Below are 17,431 nucleotides of genomic sequence, written 5' to 3'. Positions count from 1 at the left end.
TGAGGAGCTACCTTTTCTCTTGTGAGCTATACTGAGATTTTTCATACAGTCTCAAAGCTTAAAAAGTTTCCACTTCCATCTTCATGTACAGCATTTCGTCACATGTATCTGGACCAAAGAGCAAAGTGAAAAAGGGAAGGTGCAGACTTTCCAGCTGGCAGGAGCATTCAAATCCCATTCAGTTCTAGCCAGAGGAATCCGGTGAAGCAGGTATCCCATGATCCAATATTACCATACCACCTAATACTTCTTAAAAAATCTTGCTGCTCAGGCTTCAACATGTCAACAGAAAATGTTTGCGTAGCCATCTAAAGCGATCTATCCTAGCGAGCTAGCAATGTATAGGCAACAACAGCTTTTATGGCTTTGAAAGCTCTCCCATATACCTGGCGTCCAACCTCTTGTTTTCCATCTCAGGTTATATTGAGTTATGCCTCTCATTGCCGCCACTATAAAAACTGAATCCAGGTGAGGCTCTCGCCTTCAAAAATAAAGGCTATGAAGAGGCTGGCACCATTTTACCGATCAAGGTCGTACTCCCTTGGAGGTTGCAAGAGTAAGGAATGTATCCATTGCGGGTTGAATGAGCCCTCGACCAACTGCAGAACCAAAATTTGGGATTGAGGTTTTCAAGAAAAAGATTGGTGTTGGACGGAAGGTCTTAGATGATGACTTTTTCTTGGTGGAGAATAATCATGTGATGATTACTAGTACCCGCTGAATTAAAGACTTTTGACATCAACGGCTTCAATGTTCAAGTATGGAAGAAGCCATCAGCCGACCCCACCGACCTCAAGAACTACCGCCCCATCTCGCTGCTCCCGTTCCCTGCAAAAGTCATCGAGAAGACCGTCAACAAGCAGCTGGCCGCCTTCCTCGAGACGAACGGATCCCTCGACCTCTCGCAGTCTGGCTTCCGAGCCAACCACAGCACCGAGACCTCCCTGATCGCAGCCACCGATGACATCCGAGCACTGCTTGACAACGGAGAAACATCAGCCCTCATCCTCCTAGACCTCTCTGCGGCCTTCGACACTGTCTGCCACTGTACACTAGTGCAGCGACTCAGCAACGTCGGAATCCAGGAGAAGGCACTGGAGTGGATCATCTCCTTTCTCGCCGGAAGGACACAGAGAGTCCGCCTCCCCCCGTTCAGATCTGAAGCCACCGAAGTCATCTGCGGTGTTCCTCAAGGCTCCTCGCTCAGTCCAACCCTCTTCAACGTCTACATGAGCCCCCTCGCAGACATCGCACGCCAGCACAACCTCAACATCATCTCCTACGCCGACGACACCCAGCTGATCCTCTCCCTCACCAACGACCCCGCCACCGCCAGAGCCAACCTTCACGAAGGTATGAAAGAGGTAGCCGAATGGATGAAGAACAGTGGCCTGAAACTGAACTCGGACAATACGGAAGTCCTCATCCTGGGATCCTCACCCTCCGCCTGGGACGACTCCTGGTGGCCCCCCGCCCTAGGCAGCGCACCCAAACCAACAGACCACGCACGCAACCTGGGCTTCATCCTGGACTCCTCCCTCTCCATGACCAGACAAGTCAACGCCATCTCCTCGTCGTGCTTCAACATCCTGCGCATGCTACGCAAGATCTTCCGGTGGATCCCCACCGAGACCAGGAAGACGGTCACCCAGGCCCTCGTCACCAGCCGTCTGGACTACGGCAACTCCCTCTACGCCGGAGCTACCGCCAAACTCCAGAAGAGACTCCAGCTGCTCCAGAACGCCTCAGTACGACTCATCCTGGACATCCCCCGTCGCAGCCACATCTCCGGACACCTGAGAGATCTGCACTGGCTCCCGGTCAACAAGCGAATTACCTTCCGTCTCCTGACCCACGCACACAAAGCCCTACACAACTAAGGCCCAGGATACCTCAACAGCCGCCTCAACTTCTACGCTCCCAAACGCCAGCTTCGACCGACCGGCCACGCCCTCGCCGCCGTCCCCCGCATCCGAAGAGCCACCACAGGGGGATGGTCCTTCTCCTACCTCGCCACCAAGACATGGAACTCCCCCCGACCCACCTCCGCCTGACCCAGGACCACCTCGCCTTCAGGAAGCAACTCAAGACCTGGCTGTTCGAGCAGTAGCGGACCCCCCTCCCCTAGCGACTTGAGACCCTCTGGGTGAGTAGTGCGCTATATAAATGCTTTGATTGATTGATTGATTATGGTTCAACACAGAAAAGTGTCCTAAAGGTGTAGTACCTTAACAGCAAAGTCTTCCTAGACATTGTGAAAGTTATTGATGGACTGCAGGTTGCTGGGACACCTTCTTATCACCAGGAGATACTTTTCCTATATGTCATCTTTTTTGAGCTCTAGCTCTGTGGAGGTTCTGAGGTCGGGTAGAATGGCTAACACTGGAGGACCGGTACAAAAGGGGGTGGTGATGGACGGAGCATCTGAATCAATCAAACACTCACACCCAGTCAAAAGATCTGGGTTTAATCCATCACCGTTCTTTAGCCCACTCTGCCACCCCAGTTCAGACATGGCTATATGCAAATCAGTCTGACCCTGTGCCTCATGGGAACAGTCCAGCCCGAACTGCCAAGCCATGCCTTCCCTGGACCGGAAACAAGCTTCCGAGGACCAAAAGCGGTACAAAAGGGGATGGTAATGGACGGAGCATCTGAAATGCCAGAAACCATTCCTCTGAAGCTTGTTTCCGGTCCAGGGAAGGCATGGCTTGGCAGTTCGGGCTGGACTGTTCCCATGAGGCACAGGGTCGGACTGGTTTGCATATAGCCGTGTCTGAACTGGGGTGGCAGAGTGGGCTAAAGAACGGTGATGGATTAAACCCAGATCTTTTGACTGGGTATGAGTGTTTGATTCAGATGCTCCGTCCATCACCACCCCTTTTTGCAACACTGGAGGACCTACTTTTCCTTCACTTCTGTCTTTTCGTCTGTAGGTTTCTGTTATCAACCTGACTTTTGTTTTTTTAAGCGGAAGACCTCTTGGTTCTTGAGGATTCATAGTGGATGTCCTTCTCTACTTTATCCCTCCAACCTTAAAAGCGTTTCACCAAAAAGTTAAGTAAATCCTGAGAGGATATATTCATAATCATTTGAAAACAAAATTCCATTACAAATTGCCGAAAAATCACTACTGCCTATGGACGATGTTGAATAAAAAACAACGACCACTACCAAGATGGGTTGATGGAACTGGGCTACAGAAATAGCTGGCTACCAGTACAGTGTCAAATTTCAGATCTTGAATGCTACTGACTGTTTCCATTTACCTGAGTTTCTTTATTGTTTTTCCTTTAAATATGATTCAAATAATATAATGTCCAATCCTAGTTTTGCACTAGTGACATTTTGAATTTAAATAGCCTTTTTTTTTTAAGAAAAAGAAATTAAAATCTTCCAAAATCTGTTCCTAATGAAAATAGGAGCTCCTGGTTTGGCACCTGCGGTACGAAGAAAAAAACCCAGGGAAATCATCAGCACTGGAGGTGCTTTTATGGACTGCTACATCACTTCATGGATGACATCCACTAGGTTTGTGGCCAGTGCCACAGATGTCACACCTCATGCCAGATACATGCATTACTGGAAAAAAAGGTTCTGAAAGATGTCTGCTGCTCGGAGACAGTTATGGATGGGGATCCTGTACGAATAGGTATTTAATCAAACATGTTACTATGTCACATTACTTCACGTTGGAGAAAACCCTCTCTAAATTGGCATGAAACTTCTGAAGGGATTTCATTTTGTTGTTGACAAGCTGTTTGCCTGCGTTACATAGGAAAGTAGATAGGCATGCATTATAGCAACTCTGAACAGCATCCTGTAACAGGGATGACAATAAAAGCTATGAAAATCATTGACTGCATTTTTACCTTTCCACGTCGCTGTCATTATGTCGACAAATGGGTGGTGACAAAGCACTATGAGTAGAAACACAACTCTGTGATTCAATGTTAGGAGCTTCCAGAATCCGATCACAAGATCCTTTCTCAGGAATGTTAAGGATATCCGCAGAGTGTTCTCTTTCGGGGACTTTAAGGATGTCCTCATGAGATGCAATTGTTTCAGGAACACGTAGAGCCTCATTTGGAAATAGTTGTGCATTCCACTTCTTTGCAGCGGTTCCGCATTGTCCAGATGACAAGCTGTCAGGTCCCTCTTGTTGTGTTACCATAAGTTCTTGTGCATCATTGTAATCATCCAAAAACAAGATCTCATCTGCATCTTCCATTTTCAGTCAAGAGAATGCCAGCACCTTGCCTAAACACTGCTGTGCTTCCAAGGTCTGAAGGTCAGGAATCATACTTTCCAAGAGTCAAAACACTTTTGCTTCATAAACAGACAGCTAGACCTATGAAAACAAAGGTGAAAAAAAAAAGATTATTAATAATCAATAACCCGGCACTAACCTTCAAGCTAGAATTGTGGGCATACTTCAGAACTTCCACGATGTCGTATCAAAATAATGTCTCTTTTTGGCTTCTAGTTTACAGTTATTCGTCTATAATTAACTGGTGTGACAACGTTTATCTTCTATCAATAAAAAACATTTGATTTGTTTTGTGGGAACAATTTAGTAAGGTATGCTGTTTTAACACATATGCCATGACTATTTCAAGTTACCTGTAATGATTTGTAAAGCCCTGCAAAGTCCTGTGCCTTGCTTTTTGCAGACTATGGTCTTGAAGTACCCTGGTATCTCACGTCCAAACCAAGACTCGCGTTATTATTGTTCAACTGTGAGAACGGCAGTTCCATCCGGTCTTGCCCCCCTGAATTTTGTGTCAGTGATTTTAGGTTTTGCACCTGCGATGCAGCGCGAAGCGCTGTCGCAGCGAGACTTATAGCCGTCGGCTATGCTTTCAAGGACTTAAAGGGGGACAGGGGATGGGCACGCGCAGGCTGCAGGCCGATCGGATCGGGACGCGCGCATTCACCACGTTGCACATCTCATGTCCCCCTTCAACTGGGCAAGGCAGCTGCATGCGGCAAGAAACACACACATACACACGCACCAGCCGCCCCCAGCCAGTGCACCCGTACTTACCTCACTCAACAGAGAGATAGACACACACACACACACCAATCAATCACGGCATTTGTAAAGCGCGCTACTCACCCGGGAGGGTCTAAAGGCGCTGGGGGAGAGGGGTATGTTACTGCTCGAACAGCCACGTCTTGAGTTGCTTCCTGAAGGAGAGATGGTCTTGGGTTCGCCGAAGGTGGGTGGGGAGGGAGTTCCAAGTCTTGGCTGCCAGGTAGGAGAAGAATCTTCCTCCGGCGGTGGCTCTGCGGATGCGTGGTACGGTGGCGAGTGCGTGGCTGGTCGATCGAAGCTGGCGGGTGGGCGTGTAGAAAGTCATGCGGTCGTTGAGGTACTTGGGGCCCAGGTCGTGGAGAGCCTTGTGTGCGTGGGTGAGGAGTCTGAACGTGATTCTCTTGCTGACTGGGAGCCAGTGCAGGTCTCTCAGGTGTCCGGTGATGTGGCTGTATCGGGGGATGTCCAGGATGAGTCGTGCGGAGGCGTTCTGGATGCATTGGAGTCTTTTTTGAAGTTTGGCTGTGGTTCCGGCGTAGAGGGTGTTCCCGTAGACCAGTTGGCTGGTGACGAGTGCCTGGGTGACGGTCTTCCTGGTTTCAGTGGGGATCCATCTGAAGATCTTGCGGAGCATGCGCAGGGTGTTGAAGCACGAAGATGAGACGGCGTTGACTTGTCTGGTCATTGACAGGGAGGAGTCCAGGATGAAGCCCAGGTTGCGTGCGTGGTCCGTTGGTTTGGGAGCGGTGCCCATGGGCCGGGGGCCACCAGGAGTCGTCCCAGGCGTAGGGTGATGATCCCAGGATGAGGACTTCCGTCTTGTCTGAGTTCAATTTAAGGCGGCTGTTCCTCATCCAGTCGGCGACGTTTTTCATCCCTTCGTGTAGGTTGGCTCTGGCGGTGGTGGGGTCGTTGGTGAGGGAGAGGATCAGCTGGGTGTCGTCGGCGTAGGAGATGATGTTGAGGTTGTGTTGGCGTGCGATGGCTGCGAGGGGGCTCATGTAGACATTGAAGAGGGTTGGACTGAGTGAAGATCCTTGTGGTACGCCGCAGATGACTTTGGTGGCCTCGGATTTGAACGGAGGGAGGCGGACTCTCTGGGTTCTACCGGTGAGGAACGAGATGATCCACTCCAGCGCTTTCTCTCGGATTCCGATGTTGCTGAGGCACTTCACTAGGGTGTGGTGGCAGACAGGGTTGAACGCCGCAGAGACGTCCCCTGCCGCTTTCCCCTCCTCCCTCCGGCGTTTCAGGCCACGCTCTCACCTAAATGCCCTTCTGATGCACGGTCCTTAGCCCATGCTCTCCGACTCGGCCCGCTCTTTTTAGGTCTCGCACCTGGCCCGCGCCATGGCTGCTGGCAGCAGCGGGAGGCGCCACTGCGCCCCGTCGTTCCACCCACGCGTCTTCCTGAGGCTCCGGCTGCCCTCGTGCCCCCCCCCGCACAACTCTTTGCCCGCGTGCCCGTCTCGCGCTCCAGCAGCCTCCATGCCCAGGCGGCCACACCGCTGACGTCAGCCACGCCATTTACGTCAGCCACGCGCGCGATCACACAACTCCTGCTTATTTCTCTTATGAGTCTGGTAGTTGTTTATTGGCAACCAATTTATAGCCATTTATACCTTGGGGATCATGCTGGCAATGGAGATATTTGAATTTGCACTGTGTTCACTACTATGGTTAGTGGCACTAATTAACTAAATTCAGTTTGTCGAAGAATAGCCAGACCTGAAGCCCTGCTGCCTAAGGTTTGTAATATATACGTTGTATTTTAATCCCTCACTGTATTTTATTGACTGGTAATGTACTATGTATATTAACCTGTTGCTGTATTTTAATATGTATTGTACTTTCATTATCCTTGTCGCCTAACTGGATCGAATAAAGTTACTTGTTTGATTGATTAATTGGCAGGTCTCTTGCTGAACGAAACTTTGCCCTGTTCAACCCTCCTAGAAGAGCATGGTCTCTCGAGAATGGAAAGGCTAGCAGAGTGATATGCAGTAACATCTGAAGGGACAGCGTAGACACGTTTTACGGGTTTTCTTTGAACAGCTCTTAAACGTAATCCAATTTGAAAGGCTTTTATCTGGCATTCAGAGGACATAGACCTGTCTAGGGACTCAACACCAGGTTGTTAAAGGGTTCTCACGTCCAGGCATCATTAGTAGAACCTAAGCTAACTCTCTTATTCCTCATAACTGAGAAGTCAGAACCCCCAATCCATGTAAGTGTGTGGAGAATAGAACAAATGTAAAAACACTAAAATCTGAAATACTAAATCACACCAGTAACCGTGATTTCTATATAGATGGGCACTTGCACATACAGAACATTATCAAAATGTGTCGTCCACCCAACAGATACAAACCAAAAAATAAAAAAATGCTGCTCCAGTTACTATTTCACATATGATGCTGGCTGAAATCAGTAAGGCTCCAAAAAGCTGCTCCACAAACAGAATCAAAACATCACAAAACCCACTAGTTTCAAAGAGGGAACTGAGTTTTGAAACACAACCATAACTGCCAGTGCTCTTTTCCTTCAGTTTCACTAAATTTCGTTTCATTATGAGGGCTTTACAAACTTAAGACAGAAGTCAACTATTCAGTATGGTTGTTTAACAGTCATTCTAAAAGAAAACCCTGACATGGCTTTCTATGATTGCATCTACACTGGGGTCGTATCTCTTGGACGACCCCTTGGAAAAACTTTCAGACTTCGATGGGTCACCACTGGCTCAGGCCTCTGCCAACAACCCCACCAGAGTCGCCCGTCCAGCTCTCCTGCCAGCTGTAGGTGAGAGCTCTTATGCACAGAGTTTTTACTAAACATGTTGGCCAGTGCTCGTTTTCATTGTAGGTTTTTTTGGGCGCCTACAATGCATTACTAGTTCGGGTATAAAGAGGCAAAGAGTGCTGCTTTTCACCCTTCAGACAGAAGTACTATATTTCTGTGCATTTATACAGGGCTTATTGAGTTCTAGAAGTTTACAGGGAGCCTCGCTCTTTGACGTGCACAGCCCCACTTTCAGACCGCGCCAAGACTGAGCCAAACACAGCAGAGCCTTTAAGATCATGCCTGCCAGTGTGATCCGAGAGGCTCCCTCAAAAGGTCTGAACTGCTGAACAGTCCACTGTGAGCACATTCTTCCTTTATTTATTTTCTCTTTTCACAAGCTAAATATGCATACAATTACTTAATTGAGGCTTGTAACGCACCTTTAGCAAAATATTTTGAGTCATCCTATTTACCTCAATACGGATTTAGGGAAGAGGGTGCCCATCTCAAATGGGACAAACAGTGAAAGATGGCCTTAGGGAGAAGTAAGAAAATGCTGTGGTGCTTGGAGAGAGCTATGATCCACAGGAAATCAAAACAAGCATTTACAATGCAATAGGTCTCACATTATTAAAGTTTGAGCTACTGGCATTGTAAATGACAATGCCTTTTATTTATTTGCATCGGTGCGTAAACAAGCACTTTATACTTAGAGTCCATGCTTATGAGAAGCAAGGCTGGCAGTCTCTTGTACTGCCAGCCTTGCTCATCGCAAGCAAGGACTATAGGCTCAAAGTGCGTGTTTATGCACCGTTTGCAGGTTTTAAAAACAAATGAATAAAAGAAATTGTCATGTACAATGCCAATAGCTCAAACTTTAATATGCGAGACCTATTGCATTGTAAATGCTTGTTAAATCAGTAATAGAGATGGGCAGCCATCAAGTTATGAGGGAGAGCCGAACCATGGGATGGCTGGGCTCTTAAGAGCCAGTGAACGAGCTGGAAATTATTGGCATTGAAATCATGCCACAAACATCATGCAAATTAATACGTCATATTATTTGTGTACAACGCACAATCTGAACTCACATATTGGAAGTAGCTTTCACATCTGATAACGAAGTAAAAGGCGGCTCGGTAAAATTAAATATTTGCCTAGTATCACACAATTAAACAAGTGTGGAAGCCAGGATTGCTCCCAGGTTTTTTGGTTTCACATTATGCAGTTCACCCCCGAGACTGCTGCTTCTTTCTCTTATTTTTAATACCAAAGGTATACACATATACATGGCGCAACTGGTAAGCGCTTGGGTTTCAGGCTGAAGCAACACAGGAGCTCGGCTCGTTTCGGGCTAGAGGATTCAAGAAAATCTCGAGCTGAGCCAGAGCTAAGCCCCTGGCTTCAGCCTTAAGTAGCTTTCTCACCTCTACTCAGTGATTAATGCAGTCAGATACTATACACAGTAGGATACCCAAAATACAAGAGAGCTTCATCCAGTTTGATTATAAAGGATACGTAATTGAGTTAAGAGACTAATATTAGTCTAGTGGCGGACATAGAAAACGTCAAATGAGGGAAAGGTCAGGATAATAGCAAAACTGCCCCGCCCGACGGTCCTAGGCGAATATATTCAAATTCAGGAGGAATGCATAGGCAAGTATCCAAACTGAACTGTTGTCTGAACCTTCTCCATCTTTGCTCAGGTAAAGGTCCGATGGTCTGTGACAAGGACATGTGCTGTAGACCTTGCTCCTTTAATCCAATGCTGGGAAATGTGAGGGGACTGTTCTGACAAGGTATGAACACTGCATAAAACTCCCCACCAACCCCTGTCTTCATTGCCATTTCTCCTGCTCTCTGCAGCCGTAAAGTCAGGGGTCCAGGTATTCTTCCAGCAGCACCCTTAAGCTCTGTCCTCCAACCATCCCGCTTTGGATGTAGCACCTTCTGCCAAAGAGAACAGTAACAAGCACATCCACAGACCCACCAAAGTGACATAAAGCTCTTCAGAGGGGAGATGATGATGCCCCTCTTGCAAAGCCCGAGATCATGAGCACCCTCATTTTCATTTTTTCAATTTTCGGGGACTCAGGATCTCTGGTGACATCACTTGTGGGAATAGGTGGTAATGATGTGGACAAGTTACTAAGGCCACCGTCTTCCACTGTAACTATAGGTAGAAGAGCGGCCAGATTTTCCAGCCTATCTATATTTTGCTCTATACCAATCAACTGGGGGGGGTCTGAGGGAACGTTGACCACACTAGGAGGGGTACCTGTTTGAACCCGGACGATGGCTGGTGTGAGCGACTGGGCGACTGCCCCCAAGGATGAGCGTCTCGAGGGGAGGTAAACTTCAGATAGACGCCGTTCTGACATAGCGATCTCCTTTTCAATCACCGCCGCTACCCTGGTGATAAAACGGTCCATTGTTCCTATGACAGGACTTGCGGCATTTGATCCTCTTTCAACTTCGCTCCTGAGAGGCTTTCCTGAACGGGTAGACATGGTTTGAGCAACGGAGCGGGGACAGGCACCGGGCGTATGTCCTCACGGCTGGTAGAAGAGAAAGGAACGTGGCCCAGCCCAGCCTTGTCAGCCCCCGACTGCCACAGACTGCCCGCCCTTTGCTCGGGCTTCGCTCGGCGTCCCGCTCGGCGTCCCGCCAAGCGTCGAGCTGTTCAATATGTAAGGGCGTTGCAGGCGGGGGCGTGTCTGAATGTGGGCGCGTCCGCCTGTGCAGCTGGGGAAGCAGGGACTCCTGGTCTTCCGAGTCCCTGCTGAGCGCCGATCTGCTGGACCTTCCGGGCGCCTCCCAGCACTTTCACCTCGCTTCGCGTCTCCCTCCTCCTTCACGCCGCGAAGCGGCACCCGCGGAGCGGGTGCGGCGAGAGGCAGCGGCAACACAGGTGAGGCCAAGTAGAGAGACAGACCCAAAGGCACAGGGTCCAGCAACAACCTCCACAGCGTCCAGGAGTATCCCACTAGAATGAGGGAACACGCGCCCTTTCACCTGGTCAGGCGGGGGCGTGTCTGAATGTGGGCGCGTCCGCCTGTGCAGCTGGGGAAGCAGGGACTCCTGGTCTTCCGAGTCCCTGCTGAGCGCCGATCTGCTGGACCTTCCGGGCGCCTCCCAGCACTTTCACCTCGCTTCGCGTCTCCCTCCTCCTTCACGCCGCGAAGCGGCACCCGCGGAGCGGGTGCGGCGAGAGGCAGCGGCAACACAGGTGAGCCCAAGTAGAGAGACAGACCCAAAGGCACAGGGTCCAGCAACAACCTCCACAGCGTCCAGGAGCACCCTCATTTTCATTTTTTCAATTGAATATCAGTTTGTCTCTTTCCCACCAAAAAAGAAGCAGAATTCAAAGGTTACAAAGGAGAAAACACCTGCAACTGCCCCAGTATCTTATTTTTTCAAATCCAAATGAACCTTAAATACACAAATTAGAAAGAACATAAAAAGGCTAAAGTAAAAAAAAAAAAAAACATAAACAAGCAACATTCTATGAATTTCATAATGCAACTCATGGGGTTACTTTTTAGTATAAAATATTTAGTATTTAAGACACCAAACCTAGAACATATCCCTTATCGGCTTCATATGTACTGTGGGGATACAGTCACTTAGCTGTCTGTTCGTAATTAATGTTTGTACTATGGAAATCCTCATAAACATCATTTTTTCTTCGTGCATGGTTCTAAAACTATAAATGTCCAAAAGAATTCCATTGGTGGTTAAAAGATTGTTGTTGTGATATTGTTACTGTAATTTTGGACGCATTTTCTTTGGCTGGCCCTCTTGAGACGGCCAGCCAGACACGCAAACTTTAAACCTATCAACCCAGCTGTCTTACGACAGCTGGGCTAAGAGTAAGTGCAGACCTCCAGTGTGTGATGTGGAACGCCAAGACAAGCCGCTTTCTCCAATCAGGGCGTTGCTCTCATGCTGGTTAACAGCATGTGACCAGCGCCAGGATTGGCTTGGAAGCCTGCCTCAAGGAGAGAAGACGATTCAAGGCGTGCTCGTTGCAGGAAGGTGTGTTTTATTTAATTTAATGTATTTCTTTTTTTTGTTTTCTGCCACCGCCTCACCACCCTCGGGGCATGCCACTGACACTACACCTTGACCCCTTGACTATTCAGGGCCTACTTTAGGGGTGACATATTTATTAACAAGCATTTGCAATGCAATAGGTCTCGCATTTACTAGAGTTTGAGCTATTAGCATTGTAGATTACAACGCCCTTTATCTAGGTGTTGGTTTTTAAAAAAAATAGATAAAAGGCATGGTCATTTACAATGCCAATAGCGTAAACTCTCGCAAAAGCTAGACCTATTGGCTATGCCAATGCTTGTTCTGGTTAGTCGTAAATCCATTGGGAAAGTAAAAGAAGAATTTAGAAGAAAAATTAGAGCTGTGTAGAAATAAGAACAAGCATTTGCAATGCAACAGGTCTCGCATTTCGCAAGTTTGAGCTATTGGCATTGTAAATGACAGTGCCTTTTATTTATGTTTTGGTTTTTGAAACATAAATAAAACACGTTGTTATTTATAATGGCAGTAGCTTAAACTTGCGTAAATGCGAGACCTATTGCATTGCAAATGCTTGTTGAATTATGTGGCCACGCCGATAGGTGCTGCTGGCCAATTTTACAAGAAAATTAGGGCATCCTTGCCCAGTTGTGTTTTTTTTTATTACAACACCACAAGTGCTCGCCCTATTCCCACATAAGCATTCGACCATGTCCCGGTCCTGCAGAGAACCCTGAATTCGTATTGGGTTCTGATACTCGTCGACCTCACCCAGCTAGCAGTATCTACCACTTAACCAATAGCAAAATCGTGCATACAAACAGGACACTTGGTCTGGTGTACTGTAGTGGTGCTTAGCTGTTCATGGCAGGTTGTTTTGGTTAAAAAAATTATATGTACCACCATGCTTCCTTGTGATGTCATTAATGTTCTTTTTTGTAAAATTGTAACTGATGTTATATTATCGAACTTTCATAAATGTATATCTACTGATTGTCCTTTACAAAGTCATGAGTTAATGTTTTTGTGTATTGGTTTTTGAAACATTTAATCAAAAAAGGTGCAATAAAAACACCAAAACCGCCTTAGACTTCAAGGTGGTTGTTTCAACAGTTGTTGATTATTAATAAACGTCCAAACATCTCTTTTGTACTACATATTTCGGTGGCCTAGTTTGGACGTTAAATAGCCCAGCCCCTCTAGGTTAAACATATTTCATGACAGTACAGGCACACAAAGGCTTTAATGGCGCTGAGGAAGGGGCTGGCTGCTGCACTCAGCTGGTGTTTGAGGCAGAAGATTTACTGAGTATGACTGAAAAGGAGATGTTTCTTCTCCTGGAAGGTGATAAATCTGCTTCCTAGGCTACTGCAGAGGACCAAGCGGAAGAGCATTTGTTTCAGTCCTAAGGCCTGTGGAGAGAAAAGTTGGCAGTGGCAATTGTTTCCGATGCTTTCTTATTCTTTTTAAATTCTGTTGACATTTTCTTGAGTGAAAAGAATTTGAAAAATAAACAATGCCATTTATAAAGACGGAAAATAATGAATCCAATATACAGCTTTGAAAAACCTTATGGTATGTGTTTGCTTTTCCTACAGGGATTTAATTCTTCCCCCCTTTTTAAAAATAGAAAAAAAAAGGTTTTACGAACAAACATTGGCAAAGTTAATAACGTGGCACTCTCGTTATAAAAGCACGACCTAATTAGTACTTGCTGTCTCCGTCATTCAAAGTGATCTAATTTGCGCAAGAGATCCGTGACACAGAGATAAAGTGATATGCCGAGGATCACACAATTCAGCCAAGTGATCACAGCAGGATTCTAACACAATGGTATAATACACAATTCAGCCACTAGATTAGGAGTTATTTATTCCACCACGCGGGACTATACAAAGAGCCTGAACAGATAAACATCTAATTTTATTTGCGCAAATAAAGTTCCTGTAGACACTACAGGATACGCCAAAGTTACAAAAGATACGCAAGTTTGAAAAAGTTAATTATTTGAAAGTAATCCACAGAAATACTTTCTGTGCTAATGAAAACCACACTCTGGCGAGGCTTGGCCGTTAAATGTTAAGCAGCCGAGGCCTGCCGCTGACACGCTTGAAGCTCCCCGCTGATAGCAGGGTGAGGTCACGGCCAGGCCTCCCCTTTAAGAGGCAGGAGCGCAGCGGGCGCTCTGGTATGTGTTTGTTTTGGGTCTGAGGACGGAAAGTGGAGAGAGATGGGGGTTCGCCTGCGCCTTTGGGGGTTCGCCTGCGCCTTTAAGGCTTGCCACACCTGCTCTAGTTCAGCAGGTTTGGATCCAAGGGGAAGGGAAGCAGGGAAACAGTCTGGAAGAGCGAGGCGCGGCGAGAGGAGAGAGGTAAGGGCAGGAAAAGGGGAGAGAGAGTCCGTGCACTCTGCTTAATCCGCATGAAAGGGGCTAGTGCTTCGAATCTACTCTAGATCTGAAAATGCCCCATGTGAGGTATTAACAGGGGTCCCTATTGGCCCAGTTAGGCATGTACAGTGTATCATGTGGTGTTTTAGAAAGTTCCAGGCGTAAGGTGCGGTCTTGTCGAAATCGTACATTTTAATATTATTCTTAATTAGTAAAGTGTTTTTTCCCCGCCAGATTTGGGAAATTTGGTACCAGATAGTGTTATAATCAGGGTTCAAAACCTGATACGTGTATTGGTTTAAATTATATAGATAAATATGATCCTCTGGAATTATGCGGCAGGGAAGGCCTTATTTTATGCGGCAGCGTTAACTAAACAAGGATAAGGTATAATAGCTCCCAAAAACGACAATGCCTGAGCAGAAACCAAATACCTGTACTGTGAACTGTGGTCTAGTACTCTACCGACTTCCATTACAGAGTGCCTGCATTAATGCCAGAGACCCAGTTGGCATGGAGAAACAAGCCATGAACATCAACACTAATGAAGGTCTTTAAAACTAACACAGACAAAACTGGCAAAGCGGTTTACACAATCTGAAAGGCACCATCAGCAGAGCATGTGAAATCACACGGAGAGTAAACATTAAAGACTGAGGCCTTGAAACCCTGCACCTTCGTTTCACAAAATTTAAACTGTACCGGAAACTCAACAATAATTAGCCTAACGGAGTGATTTATCTGGTTCTGACTTCAGTGTTACTTGTGATTGACACATCTTTGACTGGCGAGAAGGAGATAAGACACCCGTTTCTGTGGTGCATACATGCAGAACGTTAGTAGGACTACACGAGCACAGGACACATCTAATAGGGGAACTACATTTGTCAATTGGGGTTGTACTAACCCATAATCTAATCTGTCACTTCACTGTAGAATTTAAATGTCCCTATTAGTTATGTGAATATACACTGGCACTCTTTACGGCACTTCCGCAGAGCTCATCCTGGTATATCCACACATACCCATACCCAGTACAAATGCCAACATGTACAGCAAACAGCAGCCTTTTACGAGTGTCTGTGTGTTACACTGTGCCACATTTACAAACTTTTAATCTTGTTTTCTTGATAGAAATAAACTGGCATACAAATACCAGAATGCACATGTACATTCTGAACTAAATGCATCACGCACACATGAATATGGGACTCTTAAGAGCTCTATATCACTGGCAACCAAGTGACCAACCCCTAAGCCATCTGACAATGTGAGCTACTCTGAGCTGTTAGATTACCACTGGAAAATAATCTACTAACCACCTGGCATTGGCTCTCTGCATGGCTTGTAATGTCTGTATGTCAATCGGGCCCTGTTTTTACACACTTTGCTGCTGCTCAAACAGTGCTGGAATCTCTGGACTGTGGGATATTCAGATTTGTGATTGATTGATTGACACTGGAAACGTATTGCCAACCATGGTCTCCTCTGCTCCCGCTCCATGCAAACCTCGAGGATGGCAGGTCACAGCAGGTCATCCAGGCGCTGGTGAGGTCATTAATCAGTCCAGGCCTGGTATCCTGATGCCCAATGTTCGTTCCCCTTGCCCAGCTCAGCAATTGAAGTGTGCAGCAACGGCTTAACGCTTAATTGATGGTGCCCGACTGCAGAATATGCGAAGAGAGTCACCAGTTCTTCCATATGTTACAGATTGTTTAGGCCTAGATAAATGGGGCGCCGTACAAGGTGTGAGGCCAGCAGGCACAGCCCTAAGCAGAATGCTAATAGGAGGAGTTGGGGTGCTGTGAACCATGAACACCACATGTCGCTGGCAGTTGTAGGCAGCAAAGCGATGAAAAGTTTGCGCTTTTACTTTTTCCTCTCATGCCTTTACGTTGCATTTGCCTGTGGTCTCACAGCCTACCTTGCCTACGTTTAGCAATGATCCAGCCCTCATCTGAAATCTTCCAATAGGAGGGAGAAGACAGGCTGTATCAAGCAAGGGCATGGATGATTGGATGCGCAAACCCTGCTCTGTTTATTCACTAATTGACGAGGGCCGAGGCCGAAGACATGATGGCATTACTCACAGAATACAAATAAACACTCATAATGCCGGAACAGTAACGCAGTGGTGGGCCAGTCAGTGAAAGCAGTGACTAGAAAAGAGTGGCAGAGGTTAAAGGAGCAATACGGGCAAGCGTAATAATTGAAAAGTGATTGACAGGATAATACGAACACTCTGAAGACTAAAGGTAGAAATTTAACGGTGGAAGCACTGGCAGTGGGAATACGTGCAGGCATCAGGGACTGCCAAGGAGGAATAGAGACGCCCTGACTCTAGTTCCCTACAGCAAAAGAAACTGTGAGACTAACAGCAAGAGTGACAGTCGAGGATTAGCAGTGCAAAAATGTTAAGAATTGTTATTCGAAAGTGGCCGAAAGTTATAAGGTGTACAAGGTCATACCATCATCTCCTGCATATTTTTCCTCTTCTTGCAAAATTTAGCCAACCCTGCCAGTTAGACTATAGTAAAGTAAACAAACTAAACAGTTCACAGAACTTACCCCAGTAAAAGTAAACAAACTAAACAGTTCACAGAACTTACCCCAGTAAAAGTAAACAAACTAAACAGTTCACAGAACTTACCCCAGTAAAAAAAGCTTCTTCAAATAGTTTGTGTCTCCAATGAATGTCCCTGCTTCGCCTTCTTTGAAAATGTTCAGTGCTGCAAATAGAGCATGCCGCCCTAATTATGCAGCTTTTATGACTAATGAAGGCGTGGCGGTGGAGTAAGCCTGCTCCCGATCAGAAAGTGAGAATTATCACAGCATGAGGCCCCACAGTGATAATTATCACAGCATGCAGAGAGGCGCCCCACACTGCTGGAGCACTCAACTGCGCATTAATTATAGTTGAGTGCTCCAGCAGCCTGGGGCGCCTGTTGACATGCTGTGATAAGTGGGGTCTCATGCTGTGATAATTGTTACTTGCGGCGCACAGGCTGTTCCACTGTGAAGCGCGTTCACAGACCTGAATCGGCTTGTGCCCATACTACAATCGGCTCGTGCACAGGTCTGTCTCTAGGTCTGTCTCCCTTGGAGGCAAACACAGTGACTATAAGTCTCGTTGGCAGCAGCGCTTCGCGCTGCATCGCCAGCGAGACCTAAAAAGAGACTGTAAGGAA

The 17,431-nt window shown here is 46.9% G+C and overlaps 1 protein-coding gene across 1 annotated transcript in view; it reads right to left on the bottom strand.

The window, feature by feature from the left end:
* Positions 1 to 17,431, bottom strand: part of TAF1D (TATA-box binding protein associated factor, RNA polymerase I subunit D) — a 146,660-nt gene that overhangs the window by 115,698 nt on the left and 13,531 nt on the right. Inside the window, exon 2 of the mRNA XM_086954588.1 lies at positions 3,873 to 4,351. Within this exon, the coding sequence (XP_086810714.1) occupies positions 3,873 to 4,231 (359 nt within the window). The 5' untranslated portion in view covers positions 4,232 to 4,351. The remainder of the gene's footprint in view (positions 1 to 3,872; positions 4,352 to 17,431) is intronic.

The sequence above is a fragment of the Lissotriton vulgaris genome, chromosome 2_1 (genome assembly GCF_964263255.1).
Source record: "Lissotriton vulgaris chromosome 2_1, aLisVul1.2, whole genome shotgun sequence".
NCBI lineage: Eukaryota > Metazoa > Chordata > Amphibia > Caudata > Salamandridae > Lissotriton > Lissotriton vulgaris.
The sequence above is the reverse complement of the archived record's forward strand: the minus strand, read 5'-3'. Positions and strand labels throughout refer to the sequence as shown.